Raw genomic sequence first — 26353 nt, forward strand, 5'->3', positions numbered from 1 at the left:
TCCACAGGAGTCTCTTCATTTTATCAAACACAGAAACTTTGGCAAATTGTAGCAAGAAATCGCTCCATAAACAATTCATAGTTTCCAGGCAGAGAAAACAAAAACGTAGGAAAGGCTGAGAGTGTGTTGTGTGACCCACGCTATGACTTCTCCACCAGAGTCCACAATGAGCTTTTAATATTTTACACCTTCCTGAATTTCAACCAAGTCGTCCTCTGGGACAATTTAAGGAAGGAATGTAACGATTACCAATGTCCATACTGCTCTTTACATCCATCCCACCACGTCTACTTCTATTGATTTGTCTTCTAATTCTATTTGTGGTGAAACCTTTTAATTTCAATGTCCATTTATCGACAGCTCAGAAAGTAAGTGCGTCAGATGAAGTTGTCAGAATCTTGGCTGGATGGGTCAATCTCCGCCTAGACTGTAAGTATACTCTAGATACACCCTCGAATTTCCCAGGTTATTGGAATATCTAACAATAAAGGAGTTCTATAAAACTCTCAGTCAAGAGAATAGGAATAGGCGGCAATACTGGATACAATCCATAGATTGTAGCACTATCATAAAAAAGCATTTTTATATTATCTCATACAACTGCTTTAATTTCACTAAGTACTGCACAATAAATCCTCCTTTAATATGAAAACTTTCATGACGGTTGAGGTATCCATTGGTTGGTAATGTGACTTCACAGAAGAAAGAGATAGCAAAAGCAATTAAGCGCATCGGCCCAGTGGTTACATGGGGACGTTGAGCGTCATGACACCCGGCATGCCCATGTGATCCCTGAGGCCCAATCATAGGCCTCAACTGACACCCCAGGCACATGACATCAGAGTGAATACCAAAACTGCAACTGACACAGGAAGGAGGCCAAAAAGCGGTGAGGAGAGGAGAGTATAAATGTTTTTATTTTTGACACCCCACCCCCACCCCCCCAGGCCTCCATGTATTATACTCTGGTCTGAAGCAACCCCAGAGTATAATACATGGAGCCACCTGAACTCCACATGAATCTTGGGCGTTGTGTGCATCTAGTCCCGACATGTTTTCCCTCTAGGCTACAAAAGACGACAATACAAGCAAACTCTTGAGAAGAAGCGTAAAAAATAATAACTCACCTTGATAGTGACGCGTGTAGAGTTAGCGCCATAACAATACAATAGCTGAGGATGTGTTGAATAAGCCAGGTATCAATACATTGAATACGACAGGCCAAAATACAGATCAATCTAAAATATATGAACAATGGCTTAAAGGGGTTTTCCTGGGGGTATTAATTCACTTACTTAATTACCTCTGTTATGGGGCCTGGCGTCACCCAGCCCCCATAGTCCCAGTAATACACATCCAGCGACCCAGTGAGGCAAACACAGTCTCTGGTCACATTACCCGGGGGTCCTGGCATTACTGGAACAGACAGGTCTAACAAAACCTTCATCCAGACCAGGTAAATGAATAAACACTCCCTGAACAACCTTTTCCAAAAGTATCACTGACTGGACAGCATATCATGGATAGGATTTAATGGAGTAATGTCTTCTGAACATAGACGCCATGTGAAAAGCATGTTCATTTTATGCTAGGTTTAAATTTATGTTGGGCCTTTTAGTGACCCAAAAAACAGAAACCCAATCCGGTTATGGACCCCATTGACTATAATGGGGTCTGTCATGTTTCCGCTTGAAAAATGTAGAGAGAAAATTCCTGCGTGTATTTTTCAAGCAGAATAGGGGACGGACTCCCCGAATGGTCACCCAACACAAGTGTGACCATATCCTTAGCTGCGGAATTGTGTTTTCCTTATTTATTTAATAGAAAACAAAGATGCACCAAAAAACTCAATGAAAAGCTATAATGTGTTTTCTTCTGCATCATTGTTTTAGGTGTAGTTCACTACATGGAGCTTTAGCCCAACAGGAGGAAAAGGAAACAGGATTATTTAATAGAGATTCTGTTTTTTTTTTTGGTTTTTTTAATGTAGATTGAGAGCCCCACATAGAGCTCACAATGTATATTTTTCCCCTATCAGCATGTCTTTGGAATATGGGATGGAAATCCATGCAAACACGGGGAGAACATACAAACTCCTTGCAGATGGTTTTTTTTGCCCTTGGTGGGATATGAACACCAGGACTCCAGCGCTGCAAGGCTGCAGTGCTAACCACTGAGCCACCGTGTGGCCCCTATTTAACAGATATACTGATATTCACATGTACTATTCATTTATGACAAGTGGTTTATAACTGGAGGTTCACTTCAACTTCCAGGGAAATCCCTTTTAAGTGTCCATCATTTGCAGCATGACCTCAACAATACCATATATACCATGTATATACATATATATGTTGTGTTGTTTTTTGATGTGAAATGATGCTAATTTGTGCTACACCACAAAGCTAAATATATTGACCCATATAGGAATTTTATGAACACAAAAACAATGAAAAAAAGCCCTGGCATTGATAATTGCTGTGCACATTGTGAACCCTGCACATTCCTGGGAATGAATCACTATCTGCGGTATGTTTATTACGCACTGTGGAATTTTTATTGTCCTGTTTTTTTGATCTATCAAACCTAAAAATGATACACCATGGCTCTGCGGACTCTTGTAACTCGCCACAACAGCATTGATTCTGGTACACAGTTATCCTGTGAACCCTGGGATAAATTGTAGCGCTGCAGATCTGGACATTGTAAGACTATGACGTGGAGGGACACCCTATCATTTAAGGCCATCAATCATAAAACATAATTGGATTTCACATTATACAGTAAAATATGACATTGCTAATTCACCATCTATGATACAGTGCCTTATAAAAGAAGAGTTATTGGCATATTATTTTAACTCCATGCATGCTGACACTTTTAGACGATACCCAGCCAATATTTCATGACCCTTATGTAGCAGTCCTAATGAACGCTGAACTACAATTGGTTGAAGGCCCTACAGACTGCAATTACAGGGACATACCTAGCATTTCCTTAGTGTTCTAGATTCATTAGAAATATCCAGGAGAAGTCTATTACAAGTCACGTCGATTAGGCAGACCCCTGCACAGATCAGATCAGGAATGAGAAGATCATGACAAGATTGGGGAAGCTACAAGACGTAAAAAGACACAGGGAGAGGCCGTTCCGGGCGAATATAGAGGCGTCGCTGGAGATTTCTCTCGCAGCATTGGGGACGCCCCCAGTACTGCAAGAGAACTCATATGCATACCGACGAAAACCGGGATTTCTACCGAACAGCGGCGCAGAGAAGACATCTAAAGGTAGGAGAAGAATAGCCTTTCTTAAGGCTATTCCTACGTGCATTTTAATGACAGAATCCCTTTAACAACTCTACGACACAGCCTTACTATGGAAGTCAATGGGTGACATATGCCCATACATGCCTATATATACTCTAAAGGTAGCGACAATGTCCTTGTTGCTCCTAAGAGCTCATTTGCATATTGACAGCAATGGCAACACCAATTCACAAGAGGGAAACCGTGCTCAATTCAGGTTTGGTTTGAAATGCAGGATTTTGGTGACAGACTCCCTTTAAAGGGGTTTTCCGGCCCAAAATCAAATGTTCAAACTGATGACCTACGTACAGGATAGATCATCAGTATGTGAACTGCCAGGGTATGACACCTGGACTCCGTACAGATCATCTGTTCTAGCAGCCTCTGGGAGTCCTAAGCTGCTAGAGGGCAGACAGCGCATGCAGTTTCACTCCATTACCAGCAGCGGCCCCATCCAAGGCATAGTGGTGGTTCTAGTTGATAGGAGCGGCACTGCACTTGTCACCCATCCACCAGCTGCTTCCAATATCCGGGGGTTGCTCGGACAGATGATCTGCGCATGGTCCAGGTGTCGGACCCCCACAGATCACATACTGATAAACTATCCTGTGGATAAGTCAACAGTATGTAAATCCGACTCGGGGCCAGATATACCCTTTAGCTCTGCTACGTATCTGTTTATATCAAGACAGATAGCAAAAGATGTCGGTATATTACACCCTTTGTGTAGTAGTAACAATGTATGCAACTGTACAATGGCAAAAAGATATGGTGACATCGTCTTCACCCTTGGCTGACACTTGTTAGGTATAGGCGCCCATTCTACCATCCATAGTGTCATAGTGCTTGAGTCTTTTATGCATGTTTAACTATTTCAGGAACTTTCCCTAAAAGGACATTTCCACAAGTCTAGCTTTAGTTTTAGCTTTTCCGTTCTATTACATACACCAATGGTAACATGTGGGATGACAACTGCTTTAGTCAGGCCTTATGTAATCCTTCAGTAGATCATTTCATTGACTTATATAGAAGTGTATATATCAAGAGAAATGAAGTCATCGAATATCCAACCCCTACAGAGTAACATCTTATCATCACATATCCTAAGTACGGTGTATATTTAGCCTACAGCATAGGGATGGCCGTGTAGCATTTTTCCCTACTCACATATGTGTCTAAACATTTATTCCTGCTCAAACCTTGGCCATATGAATTGTATTTTAAGGAAAAGCAGCTGATATGTTATCTAAACTGGTGGGTGTGAAAATGGAACTTGATACATGGATGGTATAGAAAATCTAAGGCTTCGTTCACATCTGCATGCATGACTTTTTTGTCTGGAGGTTTTAGTTAAAAACAACTGACATCCAGCAAACCCATTACAGTCTGTTGGGCTCTGTATATGTGTCTACTATTTAGCGTCCTGTTAGTCCGTTGTCCTGGTCCTCCAACAGACCAGAACAACGGACACCCTAATGCAAATGTGAACATAGAATAAGTAAAGTGTATACAGAGTAAAAGAATGAAATTGTGAGGTTAGGTCCATGCCAGGGCAATGTACATATGTATGTGATGGAACGGGGAGAGGAAACAGCTGTAAACCATACTATAGACATATTGTACGGGGGTCAGACTGTACATACATACCTGGAGGGGTTACAGGTAAATACAGTCCTATGAAAAAGTTTGGGCACCCCTATTAATCTTAATCATTTTTAGTTCTAAATATTTTGGTGTTTGCAACAGCCATTTCAGTTTGATATATCTAATAACTGATGGACACAGTAATATTTCAGGATTGAAATGAGGTTTATTGTACTAACAGAAAATGTGCAATATGCATTAAACCAAAATTTGACCGGTGCAAAAGTATGGGCACCTCAACAGAAAAGTGACATTAATATTTAGTAGATCCTCCTTTTGCAAAGATAACAGCCTCTAGTCGCTTCCTGTAGCTTTTATTCAGTTCCTGGATCCTGGATGAAGGTACTTTGGACCATTCCTCTTTACAAAACAATTCAAGTTCAGTTAAGTTTGATGGTCGCCGAGCATGGACAGCCCGCTTCAAATCATCCCACAGATGTTCAATGATATTCAGGTCTGGGGACTGGGATGGCCATTTCAGAACATTGTAATTGTTCCTCTGCATGAATGCCTGAGTCGATTTGGAGTGGTGTTTTGGATCATTGTCTTGCTGAAACATCCATCCCCAGCGTAACTTCAACTTCGTCACTGATTCTTGAACATTATTCTCAAGAATCTGCTGATACTGAGTGGAATCCATTTGACTCTCAACTTTAACAAGATTCCCGGCGCCGGCATTGGCCACACAGCCCCAAAGCATGATGGAACCTCTGCCAAATTTTACAGTGGGTAGCAAGTGTTTTTCTTGGAATGCTGATTTTTTTGAACGCCATGCATAACGCCTTTTTGTATGACCAAACAACTCAATCTTTGTTTCATCAGTCCACAGGACCTTCTTCCAAAATGAAGTTGGCTTCTCCAAATGTGCTTTTGCATACCTCAGGCGACTCTGTGTAACGGTTTTGGGTCTGGTTTGGAGTCTAAGGTTGCTACCACCTGAATGGAGACTTACTTGTAAGGCTGGAAACGTGGTCGGGAGCTAGCCAAGGGTTCGGTAACAGTCGAGCGGTGAGGTGCCGAATCAAAGTCCAAGGAATCGTCAGAAGGGAAAGCCAGAGGTCGGTACACGAGGTGAGCGTCAGAGTTGGAGGAGAGAGCAAATACCGTGGTCAGGAACAGGCCAGTAGTCAGTACACGAGATGAGATGAGCGTCTGAGTCAGCAACAGGGCAGTAAGGAAGCTTGATCACATGCAGAGCACAATAATCTCGCAAAGCAGGAAGTCCAAGGCTGGGCTTAAATAGGAAGCACAATCAGAGAACAGGGTGGAGCAACCCAGAGAGGCAGGAACTGGAATTAGAGCCAGCGGGAACTAGGCTCGGATCAGCACTGGAGCTGTCCAAGAGGCTGAATAGCTCAGTTTGCAGAGCTGCCGCCTGGGACTCTGAAGTCCCTAGGTTCAAATCCTGACAGTAGTCCCCTCCTTTCAGGATGGCCTCTGGACATCTTAGGAGCTGGTTTCTCAGGATACCTCAGATGAAATTCCCTTGTAAACCTAGGGGCGTGAACATTGCTTTCTGGTTCCCATGAGTTCTCTTCTGGTCCATAACCTTTCCATTGCACCAGATATTGTAGTTTACCTCTGAAAAGTCTGGAGTCCAAGATTTTTTCAACAACATATTCTTCCTCCCCTTGAACTTTTACTGGGGCAGGAGGTGGCTGATTTCTCCCTGGAAACGGGTTTTCATTGAATGGCTTGAGCAATGATACGTGGAATACAGGGTGTATTTTCAATCTATTAGGGAGTTTGAGCCGGAAAGCAACTTGGTTGACTTGTGCAGAAATCTGGAATGGTCCTATGAATTTTTGGCCCAATTTTGGAGATGGAACATGTGTTTTCAGATTTCTAGTAGATAGCCAAACCTTATCACCAATTTTATAGGTAGGAGATACTTTACGACGTTTATCCGCTGCTTTTTTATAGACTTCTTGGGCTTCTTGTAGCATCTCTCTTAGTTTCCTCTGGGTTTCTTGCAATTTTGTTAATCTGTCAGTAACAGCAGGAATAGGAATACTAAGAGGGAGGTTAGGAATAAATACTGGATGTAGGCCAACAATAGCAAAAAATGGACTTTGAGATGTAGCACTGTGTTTGGAGTTGTTGTAGGCAAATTCTGCTGTTGGTAAATAGTCCACCCAGTCATCTTGAAGGTAAGAAACAAAACAGCGGAGGTATTGTTCAAGAGTTTGGTTTGTCCTTTCCGTCTGGCCATTAGACTGAGGGTGAAAAGCAGAAGACAAATTTATTGTTACTCCTAAGGCTGTACAGAAGTTCTTCCAAAACCTTGATGTGAATTGAACACCTCTATCTGAAATTACATTGTCAGGAATTCCATGCAACCTGAATATCTCCTTAATCATTAATTCTGCAGTTTGTTTTGCAGTAGGAATTCCTCTGACTGGAATGAAATGGGCCATCTTTGTGAGTCGGTCCACCACAACAAGAATGGTAGTCATTTCCTTAGATGGGGGAAGGTCTACAATAAAATCCATGGAAATTGATCCCCAAGGCCTAGATGGAACTGGAAGTGGTTGAAGAAGACCTAGAGGAGAAGATCGCGGTGTCTTATTTCGTGCACATGTTAAACAGGAGGAGACATATTTTTTAACATCGTTCTTACAGTTAGGCCACCAAAATGAACAAAGCAATAAGTCGTAAGTTTTCATCACTCCAAGATGCCCTGCAAGCTTAGAATCATGGACCAATTTGAGGACTTCAAGTCGAGCAGTTTCAGGAACATATATTCTGTGTTCCTGCTTCCAAAACCCCTCTTTAAAACAAAGGTCCACATCTTTAGAAGGATGGTTGAGGAAGGAGTCATTCTGGTATCCTTCTTTGAGCATGGTTAAAAGATCTTTGGAGTCCAGTATTCCTACAAAATTTTTGGAAGATAAAATAGTAGACTCTGTTTTAGACCCCTCCTCTGGTTCGGCAAGATTCCTGGACAAAGCATCAGCCTTGCCATTTCTTGAACCTGGACGATAAGAAATGATGAATTTAAATCTAGAGAAAAACAAGGCCCATCTTGCTTGTCTTGCCGACAATCTTTTAGCTGTACGGATGAACTCTAAATTTTTGTGGTCAGTAAGCACAGTTACTGGATGATTAGCTCCTTCCAAAAGATGTCTCCATTCAGAGAACGCAACTTTAATAGCCAACAGTTCTTTGTTTCCTATGTCATAATTTCTTTCTGCCGATGACATGGTATGAGAAAGAAAAGCACATGGATGGAGTTGCATCTTGTCTCCAACTCGTTGAGACAGGACAGCTCCCACAGCATAATCTGAGGCGTCCACTTCAACCACAAAAGGTAATTCAGGGTTTGGATGGACCAGTATGGGCGCCGAAGTGAAGAGAGTTTTTAGTTTGTCAAAAGCAACTTGTGCCTCTGGGGACCATAAAAATACTTGTCTTTTCTTTGTGAGTAAAGTGATTGGTAAGATGATTTTTGAAAAGTCTTTTATGAATCTCCTGTAGAAATTCGCAAACCCTATAAATCGCTGGATATCTTTAAGATTTCTTGGAGTGGGCCAATCCATTACAGCTTTGATTTTACTAGGATCCATACTCAAACCTTCTGGAGAGATGATATATCCAAGAAATTGGATCTTTGTTTGTTCGAATTCACATTTTTCCAGTTTGATATAAAGATTATTCTCCAATAGACGTTCAAAGACTAATTGAACATGTCTGCGATGTTCCTCCAAGGTGTCTGAAAATATAAGGATGTCATCAAGGTACACAACAACAAATTGGTCCAAGCAGTCCCGAAACACATCGTTCACAAAATGTTGAAAGGTTGCAGGGGCGTTACAGAGACCGAAAGGCATAACCAGGTATTCAAAATGTCCATATCTAGTTCTGAAAGCAGTCTTCCACTCATCCCCTGGACGAATGCGTACAAGATTGTAGGCGCCTCTTAAATCTAGTTTGGTAAAAATGTTAGCAGAACGGAGTCTTTCTAGCAACTCCGGAATTCGAGGAAGAGGGTAACGGTTTTTAATAGTCATCTTGTTTAGATCTCTGTAGTCAATACATGGTCTTAAAGTTGAGTCTTTCTTCTCCACAAAGAACAAAGGTGCCCCAGCTGGGGATGAGGAGGGTCGAATGAAACCTTTCTTTAAATTCTCATCCAAGTATTCTCTGAGCACTTTTAATTCTGGTTCAGAGAGATTGTAAATTCTGCCAAAAGGAATAGTAGCTCCAGGCAGCAACTCAATGGGACAATCATAAGGACGATGAGGAGGTAGTTGATCAGCTTTTTTCTTGCTGCAGACATCACTGAACTGTTGGTACTGTGGTGGTAACTCATAATTCTGGTGAGGAATCTTGGAAAATTTTGTTTGCTCTTGGATGGCTAAACACATATAACAATTGTCCTTACAGTATTCAGAAGGAAAAGTAACAGTCCGTGATTCCCAGTTGATAGAAGGATTATGGACAGCAAACCATGGAATTCCTAAAATCACGGGAAACTTGGGAGAAGAAATCAAATGAAAACTAATAGTTTCATGATGAGCAGGTTCTATACAGATTCCAAGTTTCATTGTTTCATGAGTTACAGGTCCAGATGACAAAGGTGAACCGTCAACAGTTTCCATATCAATTGGCACGGATTTTATTCTACGTGCAATGTTATTGTCAAGCGCAAATTGTAAGTCCATAAAATTTCCACCTGCGCCAGAATCTAACATGGCAGAACACTGTATTTTATGGCTCCCAACCATGACCTGTATTGGAATGACAAAATGAGAGGATGCTGAATACATTTTGTTTTCATTTTGGGTCACAGATGAGATGGTCTGCATAACTGAATCCGGCAGTTCAGAGAGTTCAGGATTGATGTCTGTCTTAGCACTGGTGCAGGCTATAGACCTTTGAAACTTGTTGGGACAATTAATGGCGTAATGTCCTGATCCCCCACAATAGAGGCACAGATTTGCTGTACGACGCCTCTCTTTCTCAACGGCACTAAGAGGTTTTCGGATTACATCAATCTGCATAGGTTCTGATAAGGGTTCATTCTTTTGCTGAGTGTTCAATTCTGAGTGACTGAAAGAATAGGTGGGTTGGTTTCCAAATATACGCAGTCTCTCTTTTCTACGTTCAGTAAGTCTCTGATCAATCCGGATACTCAATTGTATAAAATCCTCCAGACCATCAGGAGCCTCAACTCTGGCAAGCTCATCCTTTACAAGCTCTGATAAACCTCGTCGATATTGACTCTTTTGGGCTGCTAGATTCCATGTGGTGTCAGCTACCCAACGTCGAAATTCCGCTGTGTATTCAGCAACTGAGCGACGTCCTTGACGCAGGTTATGTAATTTGGTCTCAGCTGTGGCACAACGATTTGGGTCATCAAAGACTTGATCCATAGCAGTGATAAAGTTTTCAAAATCATTGAGGAGCTCAGAGTTCTTTTCCACATAAGGGGATGCCCATGCTAGAGCTTCATCTGACAGCAGGTTAATGATAAATAGCACTTTTTTCCTGTCACTAGTAAAAGGAGCAGGTTGCATTTGGAAGTAGATACGGCATTGGTTAAGAAATCCTCGGTAATGGTGACGGTCCCCACTGAACTTTGATGGCAGAGGCATACGAGTATTTAAATCTGAACCTGAATTGCGCATTTCCAGGAGTTGTTTTTGCAGTTCCATGATATCTCGTTGTTGATCCAGCACAAGGGTTTGTAACTTACAAAATTTTTCTTGGTAAGTAGAACCAAATTCTTGAAGCTCAGCCACTTGCTGCCTCAAGGTAGTCACAACAGACTCCATTTTTGAGCGAGATTATTCTGTAACGGTTTTGGGTGTGGTTTGGAGTCTAAGGTTGCTACCACCTGAATGGAGACTTACTTGTAAGGCTGGAAACGTGGTCGGGAGCTAGCCAAGGGTTCGGTAACAGTCGAGCGGTGAGGTGCCGAATCAAAGTCCAAGGAATCGTCAGAAGGGAAAGCCAGAGGTCGGTACACGAGGTGAGCGTCAGAGTTGGAGGAGAGAGCAAATACCGTGGTCAGGAACAGGCCAGTAGTCAGTACACGAGATGAGATGAGATGAGCGTCTGAGTCAGCAGCAGGGCAGTAAGGAAGCTTGATCACATGCAGAGCACAATAATCTCGCAAAGCAGGAAGTCCAAGGCTGGACTTAAATAGGAAGCACAATCAGAGAACAGGGTGGAGCAACCCAGAGAGGCAGGAACTGGAATTAGAGCCAGCGGGAACTAGGCTCGGATCAGCACTGGAGCTGTCCAAGAGGCTGAATAGCTCAGTTTGCAGAGCTGCCGCCTGGGACTCTGAAGTCCCTAGGTTCAAATCCTGACACTCTGTTTGTGGCGTGCTTGCAGAAACGGCTTCTTTCTCATCACTCTGCCATACAGCTTCTCCTTGGGCAAAGTGCGCTGTATTGTTGACCGATGCACAGTGACACCATTTGCAGCAAGATGATGCTGCAACTCTTTGGAGGTGGTCTGTGGATTGTCCTTGACTGTTCTCACCATTCTTCTTCTCTGTCTTTCTGATATTTTTCTTGGCCTGCCACTTCTGGGCTTAACAAGAACTGTCCCTGTGGTCTTCCATTTCCTTACTATGTTCCTCACAGTGGAAACTGACAGGTTAAATCTCTGAGACAACTTTTTGTATCCTTCCCCTGAACAACTATGTTGAACAATCTTTGTTTTCAGATCATTTGAGAGCGGGCTGTCCATGCTCGGCGACCATCAAACGTAACTGAACTTGAATTGTTTTGTAAAGAGGAATGTTCCAAAATACCTTCATCCAGGATCCAGGAACTGATTAAAAGCTACAGGAAGCGACTAGAGGCTGTTATCTTTACAAAAGGAGGATCTACTAAATATTAATGTCACTTTTCTGTTGAGGTGCCCATACTTTTGCATCGGTCAAATTTTGGTTTAATGCATATTGCACATTTTCTGTTAGTACAATAAACCTCATTTCAATCCTGAAATATTACTGTGTCCATCAGTTATTAGATATATCAAACTGAAATGGCTGCTGCAAACTAAACTTTAGTTTAGAACTAAAAATAATTAAGATTAATAGGGGTGCCCAAACTTTTTCATAGGACTGTAGCTAGTGTGGATTAATAATAGTAAGCATGGCGGCTGTGCAGTCACTTAGCACTAAGCTTCTAGGTTTGTATCCACCCAAATGTAACTTTTGCATAGAGTTTATATTTTCTTGTTAAATCCAAAAAGCAACGGTAAAGGAGTATGAGATACGGACATCACACTGCAGACGCCGTTCACGTTAATTGTACAGCAGAATAGGTTGGAGATATTTAAGCAACAGGTACTATATAGCAGAGCTATGGAGGCCAAACCACCAACTGAGACTCCTCTATTCTTCCACAGCCTAACACTGACTACTTCATAAATGGCTGATAGACATGGTCAGACAGAAGTAGTGTAGATCCCTAATTTATAAAAAAAAAACAGTGACTGAATTCCTATTACAGTAAACATGGAAAAAACTTTACACCTATTTATACAATATTAAAAATTACATAATATAATTAGTAATTAATGATTTTATTTTGAAGCTGGAGTTGGTAACTTTTTTCTGGCACCCAAAATTGGTCCCAACTCCTACTCCTCAGTCTTGATAAATACATCTATAAGAATTACTGGGCAACGAAGGGAAATGGGGGGCAAATAAATGAATGACTGTCCATCCAATATCAATCAGGCTCCGCGGTATCCCAAAGTTTCTGAAGGCAGGACCCACTTTTGGACACCCCCCTCCCCCCCACCATACTGAGTATGGTCAGCAAAAGGGACAGGAGCAGGATCTTTCCTCAGTTTTTTTCATGACTCACGTCTTCATACACAAGACCCTAAAAATACACAGTTGTGTGTATGGGGCCATAGAAATGAATGAGTTAGTTTGCTAACCATGAAAAATATGGCTAACACACTGAGTGCACACAGACCTGTGCATAAGGCCTTATTCTGTTTTTTATTTTATTCGCTGTCAGAAATTTTGGGGTCCCATACTGGCATAATGTGTGTGTCCACCTCCTCCCCATGTATCTTACAGTTTCCTGCCCTGATGCACCCACACAGTATATACTGTATAATGTTCATCAGTGCTCCCCACACAGTATAAAATGCTCCACCGTGTATCCACAAAGTATCATACTCCAGAGCAGCCCCCACAGTATAATGCTGTAAACCGTAGAATGCCCCACAGTGGTCCCCTTCCTGTCCATGTCGGCTCTGCTGCCACCTCCAGGGCACACTGTACCATCGTGACATAGGTACCTAGAGGCGGCAGCAGAGGCCGGCCTGGCCAGCCAGTGTGGATGGGTGAGTAAATTATTGGAAACTACCTATTGCACTAATACAATAAGTGGTGAACAATTGAAAAAAGAATGCGGTCCCCAGTTTATGTCAAGCGCCCTTGCCTATTTACTACTACCTATTTATGACTCACAACTTCTGACAGTTTTCAGCGACCCACCAGGGCCTCACAACCCACAATTTGGGAACCACTGATCTAGCTGATGTTCTGGAAGGAGGTGGTGGACATGTCCTAAAAACTTTGCCTGTTTAAGGAATCCTCACTTGATGGACACATCCATTTATTGGGTATGAATTTCTATATTGTGCACTTATTTGCATTGTCTCTGACCGCTCAGGATGACTCTGCAGATGGATACACAGAACATAAGATGATTTCAGGTTCAAGTTCAAGTCTAAGCAAATTTTCCAGAAGCTTCAGATTCTAATGACTCAATTCCTAAATTATGTCTCTATACCACATAGCAGTCTTGGTTTAGTTAGACTACAATGCCATCCTTGTGATGTGCCAGTTCTGTGACATATTGTAGGCATGGTTTCCTATAGAAACAGTGACAAAGAACAGCAAGCAATTCACTGAGCTACTAACACTGAAATGCATCGGAACATCTACAGTAGTTTATCCTTGAAAGTGGAAACAATATAACAGATTTTGTTACATTTTTAGCATATTCATTAATCCTGGCCCTAAATGGACCTTCCCAGATGAGATGTGGACAGGGTTTAATTGAGAAATGGCCTATGTTGGATGTGTGCAATGGGATGTATGTAATGTATTTTGTAAGAATTTATGGTAACGCAGGGAATCCTAAACCAAGCCAAACACATTACATAAATGTCGGCTGACCATGTAATGTGTATTGGAGCATACGACTGTCTCCACTGACGATTGGAAGACTTGGATTTCAGCAAGAACACTTCTTTTTTCCAGGGAGAGATGCACCACTTAACCCTTTCAACAAATCAAGTATGCATGTTCACTGGGGCGTCGAGGGGAGTAATAAACGTCTATGGCGGAAAAAGTTACATATTTCTATATGTTGATAGCTGATTGTCACCCTATAATTGCCTACAATAGGGTATACAGTAATTCAGTTATCAGCATAGTATGAACACTCCCCAGGATTTGTGACTATATCATAACAAGACATAAAATTATGTTTGTGGTTTTGGGGTTAAACCATAGTGATAATCTAATAGCTGGTCATTGACATGTGACATCCTGTACAAGGCTCTGTGACAGAATACTGGCCTTATCTGCTCTGTTTGCTGCAGGATCTTCTTGTGACGACCGGATGGGGGAAAAAAACTGCATTTCTGAAATTAATTGGATTCCGTGAAACTGGTAAAACTGCATAATTATAATAGAGTGTAAAAGAGATAAGAGATACAAATACCATAGCACGTCACATACTGAGCACGCCAGGAATATAAGAAGGATGTGATCAGTGACAGCCACCATAATGGCTGCTGTTTACCTCAATAGAAGAACATTTTACAGACTGGTCTAGATTTTTTTACCGGTATTTAATTCTGTGCACACAATGTATGTGATCTATGGCATAAGCCCAAAGCTGACTGTACGAGTCACTACCATCTGCAAAGAAATAAGGAGACAATGACAATGCTGTACAGCCACATGCTTCATATGTGTATCTCATGACCAATTGTGTGGCCCTACATAAGTCATTTCACAGGTCGGGATGGAAAAATATTCTGTACTACAGATAAAATAATGGTAAAGTGATTGTACAGTCAGGGGATTTCTGGTTCAGGCTATGTGCCCACATTGCAGATTACATGCAGATATTTCACTAAGATTTCCAGGTGGAAACTCGACAACATAATGTAGTAGTATTAAATTTAATAAGATTTTCTTGATCTCAAGCACACAGAGGAAAATTTATCACCAGTTTTCTCACATTGATGGATGATCATCTGATGCCTCTTTGTCACGTAGACCTTTTTTGTGCCGAAGCTGCATCACATGCCCTGTTCTGCGCCTTGTTCACCACTTTCTGCAAATATCAGCGGAGCAGGGCAGGACAGGGCAAGGGCGTATCAAGCCAAACTATTTATTAGAACAAATGCCAATTTTCAGCCATGAGTTATACATGAAATCTACACCAGTCCCTGTTTGGCAGAGATTTCCATTCTAATGCACAGAATTGCACCTGATTTACTAAGAAGCTGCCTAGCGCCTTGTGCCGCTCAGGGTCCTTATTAAGAGTGATGTAGGAAAAGATGCCATCATGTTGCTGTCGTTTGAGAATACATAGTGGCATTATGGATGGCAGTGTAAGAGGAATGGCACAAAGTAGAAGGGTTCAATGTGTGGCTTAAAGAGGGTGGAAGAGATTGTGACTATGAGGCTAATACCTGGATAATGCACTGATGATCCCTTAAAAAGTAACACATACACATTAAGATACATTAAACAAATCACTTGTACAATTAACTTCTAGTACTGTGATTCACAAGTAATAAAGGAACAACAATGTTCTATAAACAGCCTCTCATTTCCAGTGATTCATGGTATGGAAAACACAAGGATGAGTCGCCAAACATATCATGGGTCAGATTCTGTAATCCAGTCTAATTTCTAGACAGTCCAATCTTAGACCAGACAGTCTTTAACCTGCTCCAGATGTAGCACAGGGGCAGATGCCGGATAATGATAGACTCCAGAGTCTAAAGGTGCACCTTGTTTACTCCACCTTTTACTTTTTGCAACACAATGTTGCATCTAACACCGCGCCCTTTTCTCACAGACCTACCGCCATCTTTTCAAGTTGTGCCCCTTACCATCCAAGCCTAAAAAGTGTCTTAAATAACTCAAACTATATATGGTGCACAGCATGTAGGCAATTTTGGGGGGTAAAAATTAAAGGTGTTGTTCAGAAATTTGATTTGTATGGCCTATACTTAGGCCATACTGTATAGGCCATAAATATCTGACTCCATATCGGACTCCATAAATATCTGATTTTGATGAGAGTTGCAGGCCACTATACAGAACCATCTGCTTTCTAGTATCTGATAGAGTTTGCCACGGTTCTATTCTAAAAAGTTCATATGGATCCAAATGAAGGTACGGGACACATGCACTTTTATGGCAGCGTTGTCATAGGACAATACAAAATGGTGCCACGCTACTTGAAGTCTAGGTAGTAAAGAACATCCCTATACCCGGATTTCAGGAATACATCACATTACAAAGGAATATTTCCATAATGCTGCATATACCAGAATGCAATTTCTTACAGTCGCCAACAGAATTACCAGCAAGCTGTAATAGAGCGGAAGCGGACTCTTAATATTAAGTATACCTTACACTCCTGGCTCCAAGAGTATTCATTATATACTTATCCAGAGCAATTAGCTAACTCCAGGCTGGATGCCAGTGACAGAAGGGTAAGTGCTTTAGTCTGCCCACACCGCACCTGTATATACTATACACACTGTCATCTACATGAAACCTGTTAGTTTGAACAAGAGCCAGCCCTGGACTATAGACAACAGTACTTCTTGTTAGGGCGATTACCAGACACGTTCCCAGAAGCCACGACCTACAAATTATTTTCTAATAAACCTTTATATGTTTCCTGGAAAACACAAATAACAGTCTTATTACAGCAAAAAGATCTGTCGCTTCGCAAGAGCCTCTGAATATATACTATGGAGATTATGGGATCCTTTTGTACCAATAAATCGCCTTCATTTCTGTAAAAGGGTAATCCAGAGCTATTGCCAAGGTGATAAATGAGAGAAATATTGGAACCTTCAATGATCAATAGAATATGGGAACCTCAGGTTCCTGCCCCGCAATTATGTGTATGGTGTTGTGGGTGAACTGCTCTAGTCTACATGTGGCCTATAATACACTTTGTGAGAAGGTGACAGGCAGAGTGTTGGAGTCCTGCCATATCAGCCACAGATTTCTGATGTGTGTGGTCCAGGGCAGGTCTGGAATAGGCTTCAGCAGCGCCACACCTCCCATGAGGCGACCTGAAGCAACCGCTTCAGGCGGTGCTATGCCAGGGCCCCGGGTAGGGCGGCATTTTTGCTGACCTAAGCCAGTCCAAGACAAGCTGTCCTGGACTGGCTTAGGGTCACCGTCACTGAGCGGTGGATTGGGGAGGCCACTGGAGCAGCGCTGCTCCAGCGGCCGCCCCTCACGCTTAGGCAGAGAGCAGGTCCGTGCCTGCTCTCTGCCTGTTAAGATGCTCGCTCTGCTAGGCCACACCCACTCAGCTCGGTCCCAACCCCTTCCACTCGGCCCCGCCCCCTCCTCCGGGGGGGGGGGGGCGGCGGCTTTCTGACGTCTGCTTCAGGCGGCAGAAACAAATGGTTCACCCCTGGGCCTCAGCTCCATCTGTGGGTCCTGGGCTCATTACTGGGCCATAAAAGGTGGAAGAGCCTACACTTCAGAGCAGATCCAAGGAGTGAGAGGAGGCGTCTGGGTCTGTCCTGATACTCCGAGTCTGGTGAGACTGCATCGTGTAGTTAATTTATTGTTACTGTTTATTTAAGAGCTCAGACTAGCAGGATTTTATTTTGCTCATTTTGTGCCTGATGATTTATTTATTTTCCTTTTTTTTTCTAAATAAACCTGTCTGCTGCATGTTTTGTGTCCCTGTCTTTGACTGTTTGGGTCTGCACCATTACTGCTACAGAGCTACCTTCATACCAATGTCATTCAAAAGTTGCTTCCTGAATCAAAAACAAAGAAATTAGGAAGGAACAGGTAAATGGAAATCATATGACATGGACTTTGACATTGCTTTAAATAGGCATTATCCTATCAACAAACTATGTCCTTTGATTCCTAAACTGTTCATTTATTCTGAATCCACTGCCTAATTTATCTTAGTAGGAAGCATCTGTGTGCGAGAGGGAGGCAGAGACACAAAGACACTGCTGAAGATGCTAGTAAGTGATCTATCTCCCCCAGTACTGTATTCACAGCTACACTGCTCTGTACTGCTGTGTAATGTCCACATTGCTGCTGCCACTAGTGCAATAAACTAACAGGATCTCTTTTTCTCTGTGTGAAGCTACCAGCTAGTCTCCACACACTAAGGCTCCAGGCACTTAAATAAGTGCCTTACCTGTTTTTAACACCTGGCATACCAGGACCATGTCGGGGGCTGTTAGCCCATAGGAAGGTTCTATCAATGCCTGTTTTGCAGCTCAGGCAAATTAATGAAATGAACAAGTGTGAAGAGGCACAGACAATGCACAGCTATCACCCATGTGCTGTTGTTTTGCTGCTCATTCCAATTCCAGTAAATGGGGCTGAGCTGTTATACCAAGCTCAGCCACTAAACAATGAATTGCGCTGTGCTTGGTAAATAGTAAAAAGGCAGCAATATTTTAGTCCACTTTAAACGGGTTGCCTGGGCTTAAGCTATTTATGGTCTATTCTCAGATCAGATCAGCTATACCAAGCTGCTTCCGGCACTGTCACTGCAACTCAGCTCCTACGAATTAAAGGAGCTGCAGGCTGTACAAGCAGGCCGGAACCTGCTTGTACAGAGGAATGGTCTAAGGGCCAGCTCTTCCACCCTTCCTTTATCAGGCATGTATGATGTATTCTGAGGATTAGCCATAAATAGCTTAAATTTGGACAACCCCTTTAAGGTGAGAGTCATATTATATCCCAAATAACATGACATGGAGATGCCATACCACAGGAATGAAGCATCATGATGGATGCACAGGCAGAGAAGCCCTGAAAACTTTCAGGCTGACCCTTATATCTAGTAATAGTGCAGAGTACAACAGAAAATATACAAATACTATGCAAATATAATACAATGCCCTCTTATCAGAGAACGCTGAGATAAGTGAGTAACAATTAATCAACGTGTATACAGAAGTAATACATATCATGTAAATATCTATATGTTGTAAGCTATTTGACTTTCACCAAGGTCAAAGACACACACACAGATATATATATATATATATATTGTACTGGTCAGTTACAGTAGGTTATGAGCCAGATGTTAAATAACTTGTTTGAATAGGGATCAACATACTGTATTCTTGTGAAATATGTCCGCAGTAATCTCTGTCTGTCTAAAGGTTCTCCTTTATCTGACATACGATTAGACAATATGATGTATTCATAGAAAGATAATGGGGTAAATGTGTCACATGGGAAAAGAGAAGTCGAACTAAAAATGCCCTTCTGATGTATCGTAGATACAAGTGAGAAGATCACATTGATCTCAGATCACCAATGGTTTCCAGAATCCATTGAGCATTGATAATGGGTCCAAATACAAAATCTGTAATTCAGACAAGTCCTCCATCCAATTAAACTGAATGGCATACTGCAGCTTGCTATGTATTGTAGGCTGGAGTGTTACCAATGTTTTGTCAATTTGTATGGTTCTATTGAGAAGCTGCAAAAAAATGTCAAACACCCTAGATAGGATTAATGTGCACACATTCGGAGTCGCCTAATGACTAGCTCACTACTGCCATCTGCAGGATCACAGAAATAGTACTCGAAGAAAAATGAACAAAATTAAGAATCATTAAGGAACCATTGCGAATAGGAACTTATAAAATGAGAAAGTGTTTGATGTACTCATTGTATAGAAAAGTTTACCTACGCCCTTGTAATGTTCTTGTAGGATGATAGGTCTATGTGCACACCATGTGATTTCCATTGGCTCACTGCTCAGTAATGTGTCACTGCCATTAACAGCAATATTTGTTCAAAGGCCACAGAGGTGACGTCAGTAACAGCTGCTAAACTGGGGACAGACGTGGAAGATAATCCTTCAGACTACTGCAGTTCATAGAGATTATGTAGTTTACTGTACACTCCCATAATCTCCATGTTACTCTATAGAAGAGACAGAGCAAATGTAGAATTCCGGATGTAGAGTATAAACCTACTAATCTCTAGGTGGATCCGGTCCGCCATATTTACAGAAAACTAGCGTGAGTTATACCACAACTACAAGCACACAAATTATTAAAGGGGATGTCTGGACTTATTTTTTACGGCCTATCCTCAGGATAAGTCATACATATATGAGCAATAGGGGCTGACACCTGGCCCCTAGACCGATAATCTATACAGAACTGCTTATGGTGCCCATCCTTTAAACTATACAGTGCCAGAAGCAGAAAGCTCTCACTGACTTCATTGGTAACTAAGCTGCAATGAAGGTGACTGGACGCTAGACAGTGGACAGAGCTTTCTACTTCCGCCCTTGTATTGTGTAATGGACAGGTGCTGAAAGCCACCCCGGGCAAACAACTGGTCCAGGGGCCAGACTCCTGAGGATATGCTATATAAGAAAAATAAGCCTGAGCAATCCCTTTAAGTGGCCATAGCCTCTTAGTAATCCTAGTGCGTCTTAATAAATTTCCTCCATATGGCAAGCTACCTCTTTCAATGTACTTATAAACTGTACTGAAAAATCAGCAGTACTTTTCAATTCAACACAAACCCACAAATACTGCGCACTATAGGGCAAATTTATTAAGGATGGCGTGATTCTATCATTATTTCCTATATAACTTATCCACCTCAAACTGGACTATTTTAGGCCTTCTTGACCAGACACCTTTGGGTTAAGGCCCCACATAGCAGGCCGCAGCAAAAAGGCGCTGTGGGAAGGTGTGGATGGGATTCATTAGACTGTAAAAAGTGTGAACAGAGCCCTACTGAAGCAACGCCACTAGAAGAAAAACTAACCTTCCCATATACAGTCCTATGAAAAAGTTTGGGCACCCCTATTAATCTTAATCATTTTTAGTTCTAAATATTTTGGTGTTTGCAGCAGCCATTTCCGTTTGATATATCTAATAACTGATGGACACAGTAATATTTCAGGATTGAAATGAGGTTTATTGTACTAACAGAAAATGTACACTATGCATTAAACCAAAATTTGACCGGTGCAAAAGTATGGGCACCTCAACAGAAAAGTGACATTAATATTTAGTAGATCCTCCTTTTGCAAAGATAACAGCCTCTAGTCGCTTCCTGTAGCTTTTAATCAGTTCCTGGATCCTGGATAAAGGTATTTTGGACAAACAATTCAAGTTCAGTTAAGTTAGATGGTGGCCGAGCATGGACAGCCCGCTTCACATCATCCCACAGATGTTCAATGATATTCAGGTCTGGGGACTGGGATGGCCATTCCAGAACATTGTAATTGTTCCTCTGCATGAATGCCTGAGTTGATTTGGAGCGGTGTTTTGGATCATTGTCTTGCTGAAATATCCATCCCCGGCGTAACTTCAACTTCGTCACTGATTCTTGAACATTATTCTCAAGAATCTGCTGATACTGAGTGGAATCCATGCGACCCTCAACTTTAACAAGATTCCCGGTACCGCCATTGGCCACACAGCCCAAAGCATGATGGAACCTCCACCAAATTTTACAGTGGGTAGCAAGTGTTTTTCTTGGAATGCTGTTTCTTTTTGGACGCCATGCATAACGCCTTTTTTTATAACCAAACAACTCAATCTTTGTTTCCAAAATGAAGTTGGCTTCTCCAAATGTGCTTTTGCATACCTCAGGCAACTCTATTTGTGGCGTACGTGCAGAAACGGCTTCTTTCTCATCACTCTCCCATACAGCTTCTCCTTGTGCAAAGTGCGCTGTATTGCTGACTGATGCACAGTGACACCATTTGCAGCAAGATGATGCTGCAGCTCTTTGGAGGTGGTCTGTGGATTGTCCTTGACTGTTCTCACCATTCTTCTTCTCTGCCTTTCTGATATTTTTCTTGGCCTGCCACTTCTGGGCTTAACAAGAACTGACCCTGTGGTCTTCCATTTCCTTACTATGTTCCTCACAGTGGAAACTGACAGGTTAAATCTCTGAGACAACGTTTTGTATCCTTCCCCTGAACAACTATGTTGAACAATCTTTGTTTTCAGATCATTTGAGAGCGGGCTGTCCATGTTCGGCGACCATCTAACTCAGGGGTAGGGAACCTTCGGCTCTCCAGCTGCTATGAAACTACAACTCCCAACATGCTCCATTCACTTCCATGGGAGTTCCAAGAAGAGCAGAGCAGGTATGCATGCTGGGAGTTGTAGTTTTGCAACAGCTGGAGAGCCGTACGTTCCCTACCCCTGATCTAACTTAACTGAACTTGAATTGTTTTGTAGAAAGAAATGGTCCAAAATACCTTCATCCAGGATCCAGGAACTGATTAAAAGCTACAGGAAGCAACTAGAGGCTGTTATCTTTGCAAAAGGAGGATGTACTAAATATTAATGTCACTTTTCTGTTGAAGTGCCCATATTTTTGCACCGGTCAAATTTTGGTTTAATGCATATTGCGCATTTTCTGTTAGTACAATAAACCTCATTTCAATCCTGAAATATTACTGTGTCCATCAGTTATTAGATATATCAAACTGAAATGGCTGCTGCAAACACCAAAATATTTAGAACTAAAAATGATTAAGATTAATAGGGGTGCCCAAACTTTTTCATAGGACTGTAACTACAAGCTGCATTTTGTCAGCTCTACCACTGTGTGGCGCCCTCACATCATAGGATAAAGCATTTACACAAAGCACAAAAACTCCCCAACATAGTCCTGTTAAGTAAAGTGGTTCTGATTTATTACATCCCAACAGTTATATCTTGTGATTTATACGGTGTAAAAACAATTTCTAAATTGCAAATTTCAAGGACCGCTGTTCCATATGAGTGATCTGTAAAGTATAGCAACCAATACCTATACAATGTTGTATCCTAACCTACACATACATATCCCTATAAAGGCAAAAGAGCAATCTGGAACTACAGAAAACTACCACCATGTACCTGTATTGGTCCTGAACCTGCTCTCTGACAGTTCTGCAATCCCTCCTGTTGTAACAGTCTTCTTCAGCCTGGATGTAGTGATGGCTGTGCTGCCCCCTGGCTTTGTAAGCATGTCATCGCTGCTTGCTCTTTTTAACTAGAATTAACAACAAAAAAAATTTAAATTACTGCTCATTTCTATGCAACATGACGAAACTAACTGTGAGTTGAACATATAATAGCAAGTATATATTATAGTATCAAGAAAATGCCATTATATCCCTTGTTCACAGACTGATAATGTATTATACTCCTCACAATCACATGTATACAAGGTCTTCATAGATCACTCGTGTCCTGCGCCTGGTGGGGGTACAGCAGTCTTAATAAATCTGCCACAATGTGTCCACCTGAAGTTCAAGTATTATTGACCCGCACTGAACTGGAAAACAGGTACCGCAATAGGACATGGGGATATTAGATGGCAGCAGAGAGGTCCAGCCCATGTAGGGGCTCATTTCTACATATATGGTTCCAGTGTTATAGTGTTGACTATTAGCAAACACAAACTAAGAGGAGGGTCTTAAGAGGGACAATATTGGCACGCTACTAGACTATGCCATAATTCTCAAATTGCTACGGATTCTGAGTGCTATGACTACCATGCTGCGCCCTTGCTTATGGCAAACCTAACTTTTCTGAACATGTAGGTTAATACTACATGTAGGATCTTATGTATGGTGTATAGTTGTAACATGATGAGGGTCCCATTGTGTATATACAATAGCCCATTATTGCTCTTACCTTACTTAGCCGGGACTCAAAAGCAAGTGAATTAGTTGACCTGGAGGTTCTCATCCCGAAGGCAATAGTCGGAATGGCTTTGGCTCTCTCAGTCCCATGGCTTCCTTGTTTATTCTGTGTATTCAAAGAACGTGCAGAGCTCTTCATACCCTATAGATATAAAGACGGGACATTCAGATCAGTCATGGGTCTATTTCCATAATAAGGGCTATATCGTATTATATACTGTGTGGTGTAGTCTGCAAATATGATAATCCGCAAGAAATATAAATGCATGAAACAGGTAACATAAAAGAATAGTATTTGTGATGAGATATGTAGGGGCATAGCTATAGGGCTGCTAAAGTACCAATTGCTCTGGACCTTGATACCTAATGGGGCCCAAGGACTCCTCTGCCACAAAAGATGACACCAGTATTTTATATGGCACATAGTAGGCCCTGGTATAGATTTCACAGGAACTTCAAGTTACATCAATAAGCGATCAGTAACCTATTCATTAATAAAATAACATTCAGAATTTTTCAACTGGCCATATTCTATTCTTAAAGGTTTTTTTTTTTTTAACATCTGGAGTATTTTTTAGCAAAAATGGTTTGGCGATACAGGATGTCCACAGGATATGCCATAAATATCCCAAAAAGGACCCCATCTAGCACCTGCAATGAATGGAGAGTATGTGGCTCTGTCCATTAACTTCTATGGGTCTTTCATGGCCATAAATGACACAAATGGGAAAATCCCTTTAATAATAATAATAATAATCCAAATTTGAAGATTTCACAAAAGTAAAAGATGTTACTGTAAAAAAAAACAAGTGGATGTGAACACAATATATCACCAAAGCAGTTTGGCTTGGCGATACTACACTCCTAAGGGAATTGTCTAAGTGGCTCCTCTGGTTTCTAGCTTTTAATACTCATAGAGAAATCTCAACGTTGCTGCAGAAAAACATCAAGTCACAACCTCGAAGTACTCCAAGTGTTGGATACAGCCGACTTATCAAATCAGAGGAACTGGTGCAGGGCACTAAAGAGTCAGGCAGTAGAGGTGTCAGGAAACGGGCTGAGGTCAGGGCTGGCAGCGTACGTATGGAGTCAGTGGACGGGCAAATGGACAGGTGACAGGACTGATAGCTAAATCTGTACTGCTCAATATTAATTGCATTGTTAACCAATGACAACACCCGAATATTTGTATTCTGTGACTTACAGCAATCTATTCACCTTACATGAACATTACAATTTACAATAACCAACCTAATATATTAACATAACAATCATTCATCTGACCTGAAAGTTGACTAATCTTATAAACGCTTTGCATTGTTCTGATCATGAGTCACATTCTGTATTATAGTCTATCACTATCTGGATGATTCAGACTCAGAGCTTTCGGCTGAGACTGATCTGATGCTTTACCTTCTGGGTATAGTCTTTACACCAGGCAATGAAGTAGTGAAAACTAAAGGTGCCCATATATCTTCATATATCTAGCCGTCAGCCCAACACTGGGTCAACAGTTGTCTGTCATCTACTCTATATACATGCACATATGATTTGGCTAGGGGTATAGTTATAGGGGTGCAGAGATAGTGCGCCAGATCGTGAAGAGGCCCCATAACACAAAATATACAACTATTCAAAATGGCTCAAGGCAAGTGGGTCCCCTTACAGATTTTGCATTGGGCCTAGGAGCGTCAAGCTACATCTCTGGATTTTAAAACCTTTTATATCCGTTTTTTTTCTGTATCAGAGAAACAGATGTAAAAAACGTGATCTGAATAGAGTTAGGTAAACCCCTGTTACATTCAATAAACTGCTATGACATCACAAGTGGGTTTTATTCAAGTGAACTGCTGTGACACCATAAGTGGGCTTCAATCTATTGAGCTGCTGTGACATTATCGGTGGGTGAGGAAAGTTGCTGGGACACAACTAGCAAATATAGCAGTTGGCATGGAGCACGCCCAGTAGCCAATTTCTGCTTAGCAAAATGGTGCACTGTTTCAAGTGTAGCTATAGAACACCATGGGTACTTGTTATGCCCCTCCAATCTCTCTTTTAGTTAAGTTTGCATGTTTCAGATTTGACTATGGTAAAGAATCCATTGCAGAAACCATTGTCTGACACTTGGACCTTACAAACAGAAATAAACGGGATGGTAGAAATCAATAAAATAGGATATTAATTTTAGATCGGCCGTGGGCCAAGTGTCTGGGTGCCCATAAATCACCTCTTTCCCCCGTGAGCATAAGAGCCACAGTGTACAATTAGGCTGACACCCCATGTTGCGCAAAAGCGGCTTTTTTGTTGTAGATTTTGCTGTACTTTTTTGTGCCAAAGCCAAGAATGTCTACAAAAGGAATGGGGAATATATAGGAAGTTCTTATACTTCTACTTTCTGCTCAATCCATTCCTGGCTTTGGCTCAAAAAAACTGCAGAAAAATCTGCCACAAAAAAACTGCAGAAAAATCTGCCACAAA

The 26353-nt window shown here is 41.7% G+C and overlaps 1 protein-coding gene across 3 annotated transcripts in view; it reads right to left on the reverse strand.

Moving 5' to 3' along the window:
- The window catches only part of SPECC1 (sperm antigen with calponin homology and coiled-coil domains 1), a 260851-nt gene that overhangs the window by 182221 nt on the left and 52277 nt on the right, over positions 1-26353 (reverse strand). For all 3 annotated transcript variants that reach the window (XM_075263737.1, XM_075263740.1, XM_075263739.1), the window contains exons 2-3: positions 23868-24017; positions 23085-23220 (exon numbers count right to left, since the gene is read on the reverse strand). In XM_075263737.1, the coding sequence (XP_075119838.1) occupies positions 23085-23220; positions 23868-24014 (283 nt within the window). In that variant the 5' untranslated portion in view covers positions 24015-24017. The remainder of the gene's footprint in view (positions 1-23084; positions 23221-23867; positions 24018-26353) is intronic.

Source organism: Leptodactylus fuscus, chromosome 2, assembly GCF_031893055.1.
Source record: "Leptodactylus fuscus isolate aLepFus1 chromosome 2, aLepFus1.hap2, whole genome shotgun sequence".
Classification (NCBI taxonomy): domain Eukaryota; kingdom Metazoa; phylum Chordata; class Amphibia; order Anura; family Leptodactylidae; genus Leptodactylus; species Leptodactylus fuscus.